The sequence below is a fragment of the Equus quagga genome, chromosome 9, assembly GCF_021613505.1.
Source record: "Equus quagga isolate Etosha38 chromosome 9, UCLA_HA_Equagga_1.0, whole genome shotgun sequence".
NCBI classification, from domain to species: domain Eukaryota; kingdom Metazoa; phylum Chordata; class Mammalia; order Perissodactyla; family Equidae; genus Equus; species Equus quagga.
In genome coordinates this window covers 60,563,322-60,580,854 of record NC_060275.1, presented here as the reverse complement: position 1 = coordinate 60,580,854, position 17,533 = coordinate 60,563,322, and the positions used below count along the sequence as shown (strand labels likewise).

The 17,533-nt window shown below is 46.3% G+C and overlaps 1 protein-coding gene across 8 annotated transcripts in view; it reads left to right on the top strand.

The window, feature by feature from the left end:
- The window catches only part of PTPRM (protein tyrosine phosphatase receptor type M), a 773,187-nt gene extending 763,081 nt beyond the window's left edge, over window positions 1-10,106 (top strand). For 4 of the 8 annotated variants that reach the window (XM_046671284.1, XM_046671289.1, XM_046671288.1 and 1 more), the window contains 2 exons: window positions 2,815-2,950; window positions 9,341-10,106. In XM_046671284.1, the coding sequence (XP_046527240.1) occupies window positions 2,815-2,950; window positions 9,341-9,394 (190 nt within the window). In that variant the 3' untranslated portion in view covers window positions 9,395-10,106. Of the gene's footprint in view, window positions 1-2,814; window positions 2,951-8,174; window positions 9,286-9,340 lie in introns of those variants that run through there. The other 4 variants (XM_046671282.1, XM_046671283.1, XM_046671286.1 and 1 more) reach the window with 3 other exon arrangements.
- Window positions 10,107-17,533: the final 7,427 nt, after the last annotated feature.

Here is a 17,533-nt window from a genome sequence, read left to right as displayed (position 1 = left end):
CATTGTAGTGGGCAGTGGTGGGTGTCTGCTGTTTCACCCCTCCTGCCGGCCCAGCACCCATCCCCTTCTGCTGGCGAGAGAACCTTGACTTTCCTCTGGGAATCTCTCTCCCTCATTCAGGCCCCTGTGGTTCCCATGGGGCTGCGTCTTGCTCTCTTGGCATCAGGCTGGGCATGAGAGCCAGGCCTGGTGAGAGTGTTTGTTGTTGTTTAGATTTATATATCTAAATCTAAGATTTTTAGTCATGAGAAATGAAGTTACTGTAAATTGGTATCCTCCAGGATAGGCCAGAATGAATGCTTTAAACCACGGCAGCTCCCTGCTGTTCCTGAGATAAGAACAGCCATGGTACTCAGCAAAGCGTAGCACCAGCTGATGGGTGTGGGCAGAGCGTCCCTGCCAAGTCAGACCCCCAGGTACTGTGAATGGCTCCTTGAGCTGTGAATACTCAAGGTGAGCAATAGGGAATGTTCTTCTTTATACATGTCTTCCAGCTAATAAAACCGGAAGAAATGCATAGAATTAAGATACTGCCATTTTTCAAGACTTAATGAAAATAATGGATGTAGACAATGGTCGTCGACAGCTACTGAAAGCATTAGGGAAAAAGCTGATGGGAAAAAGCAGCGTGGTCTCAGTGCAAGGATAGAAAAGAGACTGAAGGTGCAGAAAGAAGGTCCAGGGCAAGCCGCACCTCAGGGTTGCCTGATCTACAACAGAGACTCCACAGCCACGCCCCCACGGCAGGGGAGTGGGAAGAGTGCCTGTGTTCACGGTCTCCCCCCCTCACACAACATGCGGAAGTCATTTCCAGACGCGCTGTAGACCAAAACATGAAAAGGAAAACAATGAAGCTTCTAGGAGAAAATCTTAATGACCGTGAGGTAACCAAGGATGTGTTACACCGGACACAGAACACTAGCTGTGAAGGAACGTGTTGATAAATTCGATTTCATTAAAGTTAAGCACTTCTGCTCATCAAAAGACACCAGTAAGAGAGTGAAAAAGCAAGACAGAGAGCAGACACAGAGTTTGCAACACACACACCTGACAAAGGACTCTCAGCCAGGATGGCTCGGAACTTCTGCAGGTCAGTAGGAAAAAGAGACAAGCCAGTTGTTTCCATGGGCAAAACACTTGACAGGAACCTCATTTTTCAAAAAAAAAGAATAGCCAATAAGCACAGAAAAGGTACTCGGCATAATTAGTTTTCAAGATGATACAGTTTAAACCAGGTTTGGATGCCACTGCATAATCACCAGAATGACTGAAATTTAAAAGACAAACAAATAAGTGATAATACCAAGTGTTGGTGAAAATGTGGAGTAACTGGAACTCCCGTACCCTGCTGGTAAGAAAGCAGTGTGGTACAACCACTTGGAACTGTTTGACAGCATCTCCTAAAGCTAAGTAGAAACGTTTTCTCTGACTGAGCTTGTCTGCTGCTATGTATATGACTACAGAAATCAGTCATGTGCATCATGAGGAAGGTTTACAGCAGGTTTACTCATAACATCAAGAGCTGGAAATAGCCCAAATTTTCTGAGATCAGCTCTTGGAGAAATAAATTATACAGAAGCATATCCGTCCAATGAATTCATCTCAGAAATAGAAAAGAATAAACTGCTGAAACAACATGGATGATTCTCACAGATAATATTAAGTGAAATGAGCTAGACTCAAAAGAGTATGTACTGTATGATTCCAATTATCCAAAATTCAAAGTAGAAAAAGATAGTAACTACACAGCGAAACAAATCTCTCCAAACCCACTGTCTTGATAAGTGATCAAGGTTAAAATCACCAGCAATAAGGCAGAACACCACCATGAACCCCTCAAAGGATGCGGCGGCCTGTCTGTGGTTTTCTGGCCAAAATGCATAACCTCATTTCCAATCATGAGAAAGCATCAGACAAACCCAAATAAAGGGACATTCTACAATTTATATTTTGTAATGACTTCTTAAATTGTGGATGGCAACCATGGCTACTTTCTACATCTACATTCTCTATTTTCTGTTCTACAAAATAACTGACCAGTACTCTTCAAAAATGCTCAGGGTCAGGAAAGACTGAGAACCCACCACAGAAGAGAGGAAACTAAGGAGATAGGACAGTTAAATGCGAAGTGGGATCCTGGACCAGAGAAAGGACACTTGTGAAAAAACTGGTGACATGTGGCTAAGATCTGTGGTTTAGTTAGTAGTGTCGTACCAGTTACTTTCCTGGGTTCCATCATGTTCTGTGCTTGTAAGACGTTCACATCAGGGGAAAGTGCCTATGCAAGGGAACTCTCTATGCTAGTTTTGCAGTGATTCTGTACATCTAAAATTAGTTCAAAATAAAAGTTGTATTTAAAAAGAGCCCTTATGTTTTAGACCTAAATAATGAAACACTAATGGGTTTTTTTTAAGGCCAAGTCCATCTTTGAACATAACCCATACTCGTCACCAGCCATCCTGGCAGATACTAGATGATGTGTCTGTTCATTGAAAAGCTTTCGTGGTGGGCCCTTGCAATAAAAATTGATAAAGTGCTGTTTCAGTTCACATAATCTAGGGCTGAGGCGGAGCTGGGAGAACAGGGTGTGCCAGCTTCTTGTCTCCTCCCATCAAGGGACCTGTGGGCCCAACGCTGAGGCTCATTGCCTCCATTTGCCTTAATCAGAAGAACTGGCCCAGGTCAAGAGTTCCTGGCCTCAGAGAGCTTCACCGTGCCCGGTTCTCTAGGGTGTGGGCGGCATCTCCACAGATTGTGTGAGCAATGCCATCGAAGGGCGAATGTGGTCCAACCATCTGATTTCTCTTCTGACAGGAACGGGGGAGGCCGCAGTGGGACATTCTGTGCCATCAGCATTGTCTGCGAGATGCTCCGGCACCAGAGGACGGTCGATGTTTTCCACGCGGTGAAGACGCTGAGGAACAACAAGCCCAACATGGTGGACCTCCTGGTAGGCACCTCCCTCTGTCCTGCTGGGTGGGCGTCTTCCCGGGTAGCTGAGGCGCTCACAGATGTGCAGGGAAACGGGATTTGCAAAAGCGTAATGAGTCACTTTGCTTGTAAGGGTTTTTCTCCCTCTTCCTCTCTCACTTTGCGTTTTCACAAGCAGACTTCATCTCAACACATTTGGAATGTGGAAATACTTGAAACTCACAAGTGAACATCCTTATTAATTTCAGTTCCTGGCAGTGCCTTCCGCATGGCTAAGAGCTTAGTCTCCACAGAGAAGGAATAATCATAGCACATGAAATGCCAGATTTTCAAATTATATATTTTATAAATAGCTTAATCACCTAATATTTATCAAAGCTGTGAATTTTAGTTTGACATCCAGAATATTGCATTTAATTATGGTGACCATATCTGAGAAAAGGATTAAAGGAGTGGAGAAACAAAGGACTGTGTGCAATTATTTTCTTAGAGTCTTTCACAAAATTTCTCTTTTTGTATGGAGCTGTTGAAATGCCAACCACTGTGACTGAAGAATAGTAAAATAGCTTAAAGGAGGATGCTTTTAGATTAGGTTTTTGTGCTTCTCTGTCAGTGGGGGAAGGATCTGAAGGAAACAGTAGGACTAATCCCAAGGTCGTGAGAATGGCCTGGGGCGCGAGAGAGGGAGGAAGAGATGGCTGATGCTGACAAGTTTGGAAAGCCTATGTTTTTGGGTCCCCAGCACTGCGGCAGTAGGGTTAAGACTTAAAATATGATAAAGGGGCTAAAGAGAGAGTCGAGATTCAAGCTAAAGCTGACAAGTAGCCATGGTCCCCCGCCACGACGGCACACCCTCCCTGCCACATGGGCTGAGTGTGCAGAGAGGGTCAGTGTGTCCGTCCTCGTCTCCTTTTGTGGCTCTGATTTTTCTAAATTGCTTCTGAGTTTGAAAATTCATGCATCCATTTTGAAGCATGGCACTCTCAAGGGAGATCCAGAAGGCCCTGAAGATTTCTTGCTTCGAATTTTTAGGTTTGGGGGCTCTAGAGAAAAGCCGGTTGATTGCTGGGAAGCAGAATAATTTATAACACAAGACTGGATTTTTTTATCCAACAGGGACAGCTGGATTTTTTCTTGACCCCTTTTTCAGCCGCGCTTGTAAGTTATCCTCCTCTTCAACCAGCCTCAAGTCCCCATCAAAGGACTGGGGCCCAGGGGACAGGACAGGCGGGTGCAGCCTGAGATTCGCCACTACTTGCCTGGTCAGATTCAGATGGAGTCCTCAGCGCCCAGGTCCTCTGAAGCTATTACAGTGGCGGGAAAACAGCCTGTTTCAGCCAGCAGGGCCCCTCTCTCCTCTGTCCTCCTCGCTTGGCTTTTGAAGTTTCCAGGGCTGTGTCTTAATAGAGACACAGCCTTTAAGGGACGGGTTTTGAGCAGAGAACGTACCTTCCCCTGGCATGTGGTGGGGACAAGCCAACGTGATGACTTGATACACATACACTGTAGAATGGTTACCAAGATCAAGATAAGTAATGTGCCCGGCACCTCACCTAGTGGGCTCTATTGTAGATGGTTATGGTGAGAACACTGAAGATCTGCTCTCAGAAACTTTCAGGTATACAATACATATTATTAACCTGCTATACATTAGAGCCTCAAAACCTATTCTTCTCATAACTGAAACTTTGTACCCTTTGACCAACATCACCCCATTCCACCTTCCCCCCGTCTCTAGCAACCACCATTCTATTCTCTGTTTCTATAAAATTGGCTGTTCTTTTAAATGGGAGCTTTAAAAAAATTCAGATCCCTGGACCCAGCCCAGAGCCTCTGATCCAGCTGATCTGGGACCTGGCTTCAGCAGCAGAACATTAACCGCCCCCTCCCCCCCACAGTGATCTTGGTGTGCAGCCAAGGTTAGGAAACTCACTATCTAGTCCAGAATGGCTCTCAGCCCGGGCTGCACACCACAATCTCCTGGGGCGCTCACAAATGCTGGTGCCCAGGCCACGCCCCAGACCAACGAAGGCCAGGCCCTGGAATGGAGCCAGCGCAGGTGACTCCCTGTGCTGCGGGGCGGGAGACAGGGCCAGCAGGATGAAGAGGCCTCGTGCTGGCTGACAGGAGTGTCCAAGCCCACCCCCTCACCGCCATCCCCCCTGCTCTCTCTCAGACTTCTGCAGTGTCTCCCCCTGTAATTTAGACTGGCCACCCAGACACGGCCCCACTTTCCTCTTCAGTATACTAAAAACCGTATGCTGTGCAAGGTATTCCCTGCAAGATGGCACATGGTGTGGGGTCTACACTTCTCCCCCTTGTGCGGACAACACAACAACTCTACTCACTTCTGTGTATAAACTGCCTCTCTATAGCTCTCCCTGTGAAGTTACATGACATTTACGGGCTATTTGAAAGGTGAGGGGGGTGTGTGTGTGTAGTTGTGGATGTGCACATAGGTGCAGGTGTGAGTGTCTGTGGGTGTGGATGTGCACATAGGTGGAGGTGTGAGTGTCTGTGGGTGTGGATGTGGAGGGTGGTGCGCACATTGGGGTGGAAGTGTAGACTCGGGTTGAGAATCAGAGAGGCTCGCTCAGATCCCCGAGCTGTGCCCCCGACCAGCTGTGTGGCCTGTCTCTGGGGACACTCGGTGCCATTCTACTTCCCTTGGGCCTGGCCCTGCCACACAGCCCTCCCTCTCCTTGAGTCCTCTCGTGGTCGGTCTTCCTGCGCTCTTAGGGAAGCATTTGGAGTAACCTCTGTGAATGCTTTGGCCCTTCCTCCTGCCACCAGACTCTGATCTCCTTGAAGCAGGGGCCAGCCACACCCCTCAGCACGAGCAGAGCTCCTGGCTCCAAGGAGGGACCCAGTAGATATTTGCTGAGTGACTGGACATTCCTTCTCTGCAGCCAGACCCACATCCATCCTGAGCTGCCCCTGGCTGCCCTCTGGACCCTAAGGAAGACTGTGGCTACATGCCGATGGGTCTGAATACAGAACCAGGCAGGGCCTGTGCACAAGGCTTTGAGGGAAGAAAGTTCTCCATACATTTTTAGAGATGTTGATGAGAGTAATGACCCGTTCTGTTCATTGTCGGAGACACACAGCTGTCTCATCGCCGGGTCTCCTTGGCACAGTGGCTGATCACCCAGTGTGACCTGGCTGGGAACATTGAACCAAATGGTCCCACCCACAATTATTGGCACATGGGGACTATTTCACCCTCCTGGCAAGGGGTATCAATCAGAAGGATTTTGTCCAGATTGAGAGCTCTGTCGGCAGAAGACCCGTCTGAAGCTGGGAGATTTGTCTTAGTTTCAGTAAGTGGGAGCCGAGGGAGGGAAGCTTTGCCCCGGTGAGCCGTGCAGACCGTTCTTTCTGAATCTTCTTCGGCTGGCGACGCGGGGTGTTGGGAGTGCCAGGCTGACTGTGGGCCCCGTTCCTCAGACACAGGCGGCGTGTGTCAACGGGGGCACAGCGTGAGCCTTCCGGGGAGCCTCCGAAGCCCTCCCTCAGAGAGCAGGGACTTTTAAAGTATGTTTTACTTAAAAGCACATTTAGGCGCCCATTCAGATGTCACTTTCTCCCTCTTCCTGGGAACCAGAGATGTAGTCTGGGGAGAAGATGGGTCGGGCGTCTCGGAGAGAAATAGCTGTCACTCTGGTTGCTGTCCTGCGCAAGGTGGAGCCCCTGTTCAAGTCACTTCTTCACGCCCAAAGCCAGCTAATGTCACCCAAATCAGAGAGCTTGGGACCAAGACGTAAATGTTCTTTTTTCCCTGAAGTGCAAGGACAGCTTGTGTGGCTTAGTTACACTGTTCAGAAGCAAGTGAGAGGAGGGGAGGCGCAGAAGACAGCCCTGCACCTGGCAATCGAGCCCCGCCGGTTTCCAATGTAGGGGCGTCCAGGCATTTCCCAGGGTGCTTCGGGGAGGGCACGCGACAATTAATGGTCTTCCTGCTCATTCCCCTTATTTTTCTGATTCAGAAACCAGTCATCACACAATCTATGGGGATTGGCAGCTTGCTTAGGAGGGGTATGATGAGAGCGGGAGAGTTCGTTTTGAAAATTACAGTCATGCCTGTGACAGGGCAACTTCAGTGACTTCCAGCTCAGTCTCCCCTTAGCAGTGAAGCCCGAAACCCCTCAGGTACCTGCTGCCCAGCCTGTGCTGTGGCCTGAGGCCAGCAGCCACATTTCTCCTCTACAAGCATTTTAGTTTGTTAAAAGGATGGTTCATGGTAGGCACTGAAGTTAATTTCACAGTTAGGTTTGTACAAAATCATGTTTATGCAATAAGGGATTGGCTCTCTCAGATTTCCATGAAAATACTTGCTCTGTGATTCACAAAAACAGAAATGGTGAGAGCACGTCGTAATCAATATGTCAGCCCAGTGATTTGAAAACATGGCCTTGTAGAATTTTGAAATTCAAATAATTTCTTTTAAATATTCTGAAAATAAAAGTGTCAAATCCTGAAATAATAGATACTGGCGTGTGCATCAGAAAGTTTTTGTGTAGACGTATTGTCAGTTCTCTTGAGTGTACACCTGGGAGTAGCGTCGCTGGGTCCGAGGGTGACTAGGTTTAAGCTTTTGAGGCACTGCCGTAGTTTTCCGTGGCAGCTGCGTGAGTTCACACTCCCACCAGCAGTGTGCTAAGGTACCGTTCTCCACGTCCTCACCAACGCTTGTTATTGTCTTTTTTTATCTTAACCATCCTGGAGGATGTTACTGCTACTGATTTTTAATCTTGTGGCACCTTCAGTATATTGAAACGATGTTTGCTTTCTATCTTCACCTCTAGATTGTGAGCTCCTGAAGGACTGAGGCTGTATCTTGAATCCCCAGTCTGTAGCCTTAAATGTTTATTGTGTTGAATCAAATTCTGCTGAACCCATGTTTTCTCGTCATTTCCATATACAACTAACATTTGACTCCCTCAACTGTGTGTCAGGTTCTGTGCCAAGAACTAGTGTGTTATATTCAGAAGGGCAAACTATGACCCTTGTCTTTAAATAAATAGATTGGACTAGTGGGGCATTGAGAAAACAAAATGTAGATGAAGAAAGGAAAATTGCAATGACTACTTAGGAGGCAGATATAAAAAATATGGAAATTTATTTTTAATTAATTTCACAAATCCAACAATAAGAGATCCGTTTCCTTGGTTGTGGCCATTGCGTTAGATAATGAGACAGTGGCGCTGACTCTCATAACTGGCGAAAGCTCGTCTATTACTCAGGTGGGAAGAGAGCCTTACAGTTGCTCAACCCCTCCATCCCAGACCCTGGCTGCTGCCAGGTGGCCGACGGTGGCATCCTCAAGCCCTGTGTCCCTCTGCTCAGTTCAGATGCCACACCCAGGTGAGCATCCATCAGCACGCTGCATAAACACAGGTGCAGAATGCCCTCCCCTAACACAGGGCTTGCTCAGGCCAAGCTATGATCTAAGAAAGGTGTGCTCAAGGAAAATGAATTCACTGCCTGGTCCAGAACTGGGATGTGACTCCCAGAGGGATCAAATACTTCCCCTCTATGCCTTTCCTTATCCTGATGCGTCTCCCTGGAAGACCTGTTCAATCCCAGGTAGGAGGACCATATACGTCATCATTAAACTGGAATGCTTTTGAGAGTGAAAGAGGATGCTACTAACAATCACACCAGGACAATAGGCGTAAATCAGGACTGTCCTGGGCACCCAAGGCGTGTAACCACCGACCCCAGCTCCATGCCTTCATTCTCTCTCCTGTTGCCTGCTACCTCTTTGCAGATCTTCCCTGACAAGTTCTGCTCTCTTCCCTACTGACCCCTGATAGAGGACCTCTGTGGCCGCACTGGTCTCTGCCTTGGGCGTTGTCATTGGGTTCCCATCTCATCCCCCTTGGACCGTGGACTTCTCAAAGTCAGGGAAGCCAGGTCAAGGTGCTTGGTACTTAAGAGGTGCTTAATAAATTCTCATAAAATGTAGGAAATCCTGCTGACTGAAAAGCAAAGGTAAAGCTGAGCCAGGAGTGAAGCCACGTTTATTTATCGAGGGCCTTATATGAGCAAGTCACGAACGCATTTCCTCCAGCCTCATTCTCTCTCCTTGTACCTCTTGATTTCCCTATACTTTGTGCTTAGGATGTTGATGTACGTGGACAAACATATATATGTGTTTCAGTTGTCTAGAACATCGCAGGAATTCTAATGAGCATGGATAGCAAAATGCCTTTCATCAGGCCTGGTGGGGAACAGCTACAAACAGCCCGGGTGTTTGTGGTTCAGAACTGCCACTTCCGAGTCATTTCTGATTCAAATCCTTAGCAGTTTGATTTCTTCCAATTAAAACCTAATCTGGTGTAACTGCTTTAATAGAAACAACATTTAGATGTCATAGAGATGACATTTCATCCCTTCTGCTTTCCAGGATCAGTACAAGTTCTGCTACGAGGTGGCCCTGGAGTACTTGAATTCGGGCTGACGGCATGAAGAGCCCTGCCAGCAAATGCTTTCATCCCACAAAACCGAGACTCCATGGTGTTCGTGCGGATGAGATGAAGACTTCTCAGTGTGCTTTTTTGCTTTGCATAATTGGCTCTTTTTAAGAGCCCAAGAAAGTGTTCATAAAACTGCTTGCAAAAAAAAACCTGCTTGCACTGCCCAATTCCCAGTAATGCTGCTGCCTGACAGAAACAGCCCACAGCAGACAGCCGTCCGTGCTGTGCTCCTGGCCGGCGGCTCGCTAGAGCAGCGTAGACATCTGGTAAACTGAAGAGCACAATTATATTCTTAGGAAGGAATTTGTACCTTTGGGGTATTACTTTGTGGCCCGTGAACCTTTGTTATTGTTACAGCTGAGTGTACATTTTTGTTCCGTGGAGAATGCTCCCTGGCATTATGATAATATATTATTTTAGTTAATATTTGTATTTTAACATGTTGCATAATATAAGCTTATGTAGCTTTCCAAGACTAACAGATAAACGTATAATGAACAAAGATATGTTGTATGAGTTGCTGTTTCTATCAGATTTATATTGTTTCCAAGGGAAAAGCTTGGGAGGAATTCAGTTCAGAAATGCAAAGCTCGATGATCAGATTCACAGATCCAAAGCTTTTCCATTTGTTTATATTGTAAATATTTTTGATTTCATCAAATTATTTATTCATTAAAAGAAATTTTTGTGAAGCACCATGAGTGACAATCATTTTTATTGAGCCCTGGTAATGATCTGCTGTGTGATGTGACCTTGTGTGCATTCTCGACTCAATAAATAAAGACCCATGACCAGTTGTGGTGTATTCCTGGTGTCCCAGCGCCCAAGCGGTGGGGGCAGCTGCACTCACCCCAGGCCGTTGGCAGAGATTGCACCTGGGACGTTGGCCTGAAGCAGAGCAAGTTGGGATTTTGAGAGGCAACTTTAGTCAGTGAGAAATCTAGGTCTATCCTGGGAGTCCCCGCTGGTGCCGAGGAAACACAAGCCGCGGTGTCCGGTGGCGTGAATGCTCCCCGGGAGGGGTGGGGAGGCTGCTGCGGAGCGCTCTGGGCTGGACGCCAGCGGGGAGCAACCCCTCCTCCCTCTGTTTCACCTCGGCCAACTGGGGGTAATATCTGTCCTCTCCAGGCCTCACTCAAGCCTGAAACTTTTTAAAGGATTATGGGGTCAGGCGCATTTAAGCAGGACACAAGCTGCAAGCTGCGTAAGACAGTTCCTGCAGGAGGGAAGCCGGCAGGGCGGCTGCCCGAGCTGTCCCGGGCTCTGCCTGGCCTCTCAAGAAGGAAGCTGTGCCGTGGACTTACAATATGAGTGTAAAACTGAGTTCCAGGCTATGCTAAATGATGACCAATAGATGATGTTGCTCAGACACCAACCTGTGCCGGAAACTGTGCAGGGTGCTTTCCTGTGTGGCAGCAGATCCCCCCCAGGACAGTAGGATCTGGGTACAGATGTGGAGCCATCCTACCACGGGAGAGACTAGGTTAGAAGAGATTAAGTAACTTGTCCAAAGTCCCCCCAGCCACTCAGCGCCAGGTGCCTCCAGAGCCCAGGGAGGCAGAGGGACAGCGGCAGCAGCGCTGGCACCCTTGTTTACAACACCTGAGACAGAGAGACGGGTCCCATTGCCCACTCTGGAAGGGAGGAGGCTGGAGGGTGGTCATTCCTGCCTAAGAGTCTAAGGAGGAGAGGGAGAGGAGTGGAGGTTGTCTGCCCAGGGGACTGACGTCGACATCTGCATCTGAGGCCCGCACTGCTTTGTTGTTCTCTGAGTATACAATCCATACTCCCCGACTGACGTAAGTTTCCCAGCCCCCCTAAAGGGAGTGGGACTGAACACACGCTCAGGAGCTGAGCTGAGTCTGGACTGAACACCTACCTCACTGCTCAGGATCCTGCAGGACGTGGCCTCTCATCATCCCCACCCGGTTCTCTTTGATAAGCTCCTAAAAGATTAAAAACTGCTCTTGTGTATCTCTTCAAAACGGTTTCTCCGGGATACAGGAAGAGGGATGAAGAGACATGGAAAGCTGCACCCCTTCTGAGCCCACTGGGCCAGGACAAGGGGAAAATGTGGCATCTTTGGCTTTCGTCTACACGGGCAGGGCTCTGGTCTTCAGTCCCTAGCCTGGATGAAGGAGAACCCATTTGAGCATGGTGCAGAAGTGACCTTGAGTTCGACTATACCACCCATTGCCTAGTCAATCCCTTCACTGTCAAGCTCCATCTCATATTGAAGCCAATAGTTTCCTCTAGACTTTTGAATCTCTGGGATTTTTATTTTTCTTTCACTTGGTTTCACCTCTTAGCAGAAATAGTGATAGAAGAGAAGAGGCATTTTGTGTCTTTTCCTGATTTCCCATGAGCCCTTGCATCATGGTTGAGAGTCCCGTTACTTTCAATACATGAGTGAGTCTCTGCCCCTTGCAAACAAAAGAAGCTGAGCTCCTGGCTAAGTGTCGCTTCTCTGCCTTCTCCTGATACTCTGGGTTCCCCTCCATTGTGGCATCCGCAACCTCCCAGAGACTTCAATGCCTGTGATACTGCGCAAACCAGATAATCCCACCCCTGACTTCCTGACATGGTCCTGGTCAAGGACAACTTCTTAACAGCCTTCCATTCGGGTGCTATGGTGGCTTTGCAATATGTCAACTTGGCTTCACTAAACTGCATTTCCCAGAATTCCGTTCTCTATATATTTCCAGTTAGGTGAGCCTCAGAGGTCATTTTGTGCAAGACGTTGAGGGCAGAAGAGAAGCAGCAGCTATCTTGTTTTCACACTCAGAAGGTGGAGCAGCCGCAGGCCCAGCTGCTGCCCTGTGCCAACAAGGTGGACCAGCAGGTAAGTGGCAGTGTGCATGAGCTGCCCACCGGTGCTCTCCTCAGGGTCCTTCCAGCTCTGCTCACTGTCTGGATCCAAACCCATGCCTGGATTTTTAGGTTTTGTTAAGACATCCCAGTTCTGGGTACCAAGATCAGCCTTAGTTATCTACTGCTAAATAACAAATTGCACCAAAATTTAAATGCTAAAAGACCAATAAATATTTATTATCTCATGCAATTTCTATGGGTCAGAAATTCAGGAGTAGCTTAGCGCTAAGGCTCTAAGGTCACTCACGAAGTGACTGTCAAAATGTTGGGTCAGGACTACAGTGATCTGAGAGTTTGACTGGGGTGGGGAACACGCTTCCAAGGTGGCTGACTCACGCACCTGGCAGGCTGGTGCTGGTTGTTGGCAGGAGGGCTCGGTTCCTGTCCATGTGGGCCTCTTCAAAAGCTACTTAACTGTCCTTGCAGCATGATAGCTGGCTTCTTCCAGTGACCCAAGAAGGAGAAAAGCAAAAGCCAATAGTTATCTTATACCCTAGCTTTGAAAGTCATATTCCATCATTTCCACAATATCCTATTGTTTACAAATAGTCAGCCTTATTCAGTGTGGGAGGGGATACACCAGAGCACAAATCCCAGGAGGTGAGACTCATTGGAAGCCGTCTGGGAGGTTGGCTACCACCTGCCAGCCTGCTTCAAGACCCCCACATCAGCTGGCACCTCTACTGATGCAGGCTTGTTCACTGGAACATAGTAAGTCTCATCTCTGGAATGCTTAGCCTGTCAATCAAGCTCACTCCTCTCATGTTCTGTCCTCTCCGTATTGCTATACATTTTTGTCCTCCCAGCTACTTCTGCTGACGTTATGTACAGTCATTTTTACTATGCCTTAAAGAACTTTTATTCAGTTGTAAATAAACTTCCCCCACAGCCTTAATTAACATGAGATTCTCTTTCTGTTGCTCCCAAAGAAATTGAAATTGAAATTCTCTCAGGCAGAGGTAACTCATTCTTCCACATTCCAAAAACTTCCTCAGTTTCACCTGCCCTTCATACTCCACTTGAGCCAGCTGATGGCCACACCCTGCAGCTTGTCACGTTGAACTGCCTCACCTCTGAAATCTTAAAAAAAAATCCCAAATTCTGACCGAAATCTCTTCAATTGCTAGCTTTCTCTTTGCTTTATTCCTGCCATCTTTGTTCTCTGAATTTGTGAAGCCCTTCAGTCCACTCTCTGAATATGGCTCCCCTTCTTACTTTCTTTCCTCAGACAGCTTAAGCCTCACGATGGAACACTCCATCCAGTTTTGCCAACACCCTCAATGCTCGTGACTCCTTATAGTTCCATCACATCTATCCTGCAAATCGTCAGTTTTAAAGAAACTCATCCAGGACTTCCAATCCTGGACAAGCTAGAGTAACAAAGACCAGATTTACCCTCCTCAGTGAAACAACTAAAAAACTGGGGAAAATATATTTTTTAAAAAAAATGGTTTTCAAGACACTAGACATCAAGTAATGAAGGAAACAGGAAACAAATTAGATGAAGCTTAGGATTTCCCCAGCTTACATCCTGGAGAGGATGTCCAGACAATGGGTGCAAGGAGGGGGGACCTTGGTGTAGCCCAGGGGTCTTCCTTATTTGAAACAAGAGTTCTCTTATTTGAGTTGAGAGTTTGAAACATCCAAGGCAACTAGAGTTTCCAGGGCAGAGGAGCAGAGACGAAAGCACTGCAAGAGAAGGCGTGCTGAAGATCTGTAGGCTGTGCCCCTCAAGCCTTCAGCTAAGTCCTGATCAGGATCAGCATGTAAGGAAGTTACCTGAGGCCAAAGAAAGAACTTCCCCCAAAAACCAGAGAGAACAATATTCAAAGTTCACCAGGGCCAGAATAGCTCCAGTTTCCATTAGCTAAAAAACTCAGAAAGGTTTTGCCTCAGTCAATGGGGCAAAGTTATCTCTAGACTAAACTCAGCCGTGGTCCTGCCCAACAAAGCAATAACTGAAAGGATCAAATGGTTTTCAAGTAATTTAACTGCTTCACAAAACAAAACTCAAAAATAGTTATAGGAATACAAAAATATCCAGCAGTCAGGAACATAAAATTAACAGTGTTTTTCATCCAATCAAAATTGGCAGGCACACAAAGAAGCAGGAAAATATGACATACAATGAGGAGAAAAAGAAATCAATCAAAACTGACCCAGAAATAACATGGGTAATGGAATTAGTGAACAAGAACATTAAAGGAGCTATTAAATAACTGTGTTCCAGATGATCAAGAAGTGTGAGAAAATATTTAGCATATTTAAGCAAAGATACGGAAGATACAAATAAAAAAGACCAAAATAGAACTTTAAGAGATGAAAATTACAAAAAGATAAAAAATATCCTAGATGGGGTTAACATCAGATTAGACTGCAGAAGAAAAAAGCACTGAACTTGATGACATCCTTAGAAACTATTTAAAATAAAACACAAGGAGAAAAGATTGGACAAAAATGAACAGAGCATCAGTGAACTCTTTACCTCTCCCTGAAGTGGGGGAGAGAGGGAATGGAAAAAATATTTGAAGAAATAATGGCCAAAATTTTCTAAACTTGATAGAAATTATGAACCCACAGATCCTAGAAACCAAATAAACTTCAAGCACAAGAAACATGAAGAAAACCACACCAAAGTATGTCATAAGCAAATTGCTTAAAACCAATGATAAAGACAAAATCTCAAAGCAGCCAGAGAAAAAAACACACTGTGTGCAGAGAAAGATAAGCATTACAGCAGACATCTCTTTGGACACAATGCAAGACAGAAGACAGCAGAGCAACAGTTGAAAGTGCTGAATAAAATAAAAACTGTCAACCTAGAATTCCACACCTAGCAAGAATATTTACCAAAACAAAGGTAAAATAAAGGCACCTTTTGACATACAAAAGTTGAAAGAACTCACCACCAGGAGACTTATGATACAAGAAATGAAGGGAATGTCTCAGGTGGAAACATACATCTACACAACGGAATGGACAACACCAGAAAGAGTAACTACATGGATAAACGTAAAAGATTTCTTTTCTTAGTATTTAAATATTGTTGAAAGATAATTGACTGTTTAAATCAGAAATAATAACAATGCAGTGTGTGGTTTATAACACAGGTAGAAGCAAAGTATGACAGCAAAGTATGACAACAAAGCATAAAGGCAGAGAGGGAAGAAATGGAAGTACCCCACTGTAAGACTCTTCCTGTCCGCATGCAGCCATGGAATGTCACTTGAAGGTGAGCGGTAAGTTAAAGATGTACACAATAAACCCTACAGCAAACACTAAAATAACACAAGGAAGAATTATGGCTACTAAGCCTACAAAGGAGATAAAACTGGAATCATAAAAAAAGACTCAATTAATCCTAAAGAAAGCAGAAAAAAACCAAAGAAACAAAGCACAGATGGGACAAATAGAAAACAGAGCAAGATGGTAGATTCAAACTTGGCTATATCAATAATCACATTACAATGTAAATGGGCTAAATTCCCCAATTAAAAGTCAGACATTCTCCGATTGGATTAAAAAAAGCAAGACCCAACTATATGCCGCCTACAAGAAACCCAGTGTAAACATAAACAAATAAAGAACCCCATCCATCTGCTGCTTTCTTTAATACATCCAAGCTGCTGAGAGCTGCTAGAAAAAAATTACTCAAATGGGCACATTATCCATGCTGTAAATTCATGGTATCCATCTTTCCTTTCCCACTCTCCAATAATCCAAGCCTTCTCCACACTCAAGCTACCTACACTGTACAATGGCTTTATTTCCTACTTCACAGGAAAAACAAATGGTCCATCTTCATATCTATAAAGGTATCTGTCTCCACACCCATCTCATCTTCTTTTCAACAAATTCAGGAGACAATCCTTCAAGAGACAGTCCTGAGGGCAGGAATCATCTCTGAAGCCCTGGGCCTAGGGCTGTATCGGAGATGGGCAGGTAGCTTTCTCTCTCTCTCCTTGGGAAATCCTTCTCTCTGCCATGGGATTTGACAGCCCATTCCCCTAGTTGCTTATTCAGGAAACCTGGGCACTTTCAGACTGTCTTCTAAATATCTCTCAGACCTGTTCTCTCCTCTCTACCCCCACCAAAACAACACTCTTCCAGGCACCATTTCTCTGGTCTCTACAACAGCCTGCAAACTCCTCTCTGGTGTTTGATCATGCCCCTCTCACCCTATTCCCCAGGCTGCATCCAGAGAGACCTTTCAGAAAGCCAAACGTGCTCCTGTCACCCCTCCCATCCCTGCTTCTCCCTTCCTGCCTCCCCACTGCACTGTCTTCAAGGAAGAGCCCTGGCTCTTCAATTGGCCTCATGGGACCCAGTCACCTTCCCCTCCAGCAGCCGCCCCTATCCTCTGGGCCACAGTCATCCTTCACATCTCCCACAGCTCATGTCAAAAATGCTCACACGTGCTCTTCCTCAACCTTGAGAGCAATTCTCGCCTGTGACTCCTCTCCTGGGCGCACCATTCAGCTCTCAGCTTTGTTTCAAACATCTGTCCCTCCAAGTAGCAGAACGGTTCCAACGACAAACTCTGGGGATGCAGGAAGCGTCGTCCTATTTTCTTCAAGTCAACTTACATAAGATTCCAGCCCCTGTTACGCGTAGGTGGAGGGAAATTAGATCTCAGTCTTTCTTGAGGCTTTCACCCTACTGGAGGAGATCAGAATTTGCCACCCCAAAATGTGTCTCTTTGGCTTATTTTTAAGAACAAAAGACTCTGAGAGAAGCTCTGGCCCTCCCCCTAACTGCCTAACAGAACTTAAGACAGAAGGCCCGTGCCAGGAAGGAGCTAACAGCACAGATGAGTGCAGTAGGACATAAACTAGGCGTGATGGACAGGGAGGGGCCCAACCAGGCCCATTGGATCCAAGTCCTCTCCATCCCTCACTGTCTTTGCAAAACAGGGTCAACGTTTGCTTATCAAACACTTGCTTTCCCATCTCCATGTAAACTGCCTTCCTCCCCTTTGAAGTCCCAACCACTACCCCCAACAGCGGGCCTCCTTTGTGCTTGGCTGAAGACGGTATTCAAGGCAGCAGCTTCCGCCATTTTGGTGAGTGACTCAGATTTCCTGGGTTTCTCCCATGTATACATGTTATTAAACTTTGATTTTCTCCTGTTATTCTGTCTCATGTCAATTTAATCTTAGACCAGCCAGAATCTTCTTCCAGAAGAACCTAGAGCACAAAGGAATAGTTCTTCCTCCCCCACACTACCCACCCGCAAAACTGTACAGAATTCTG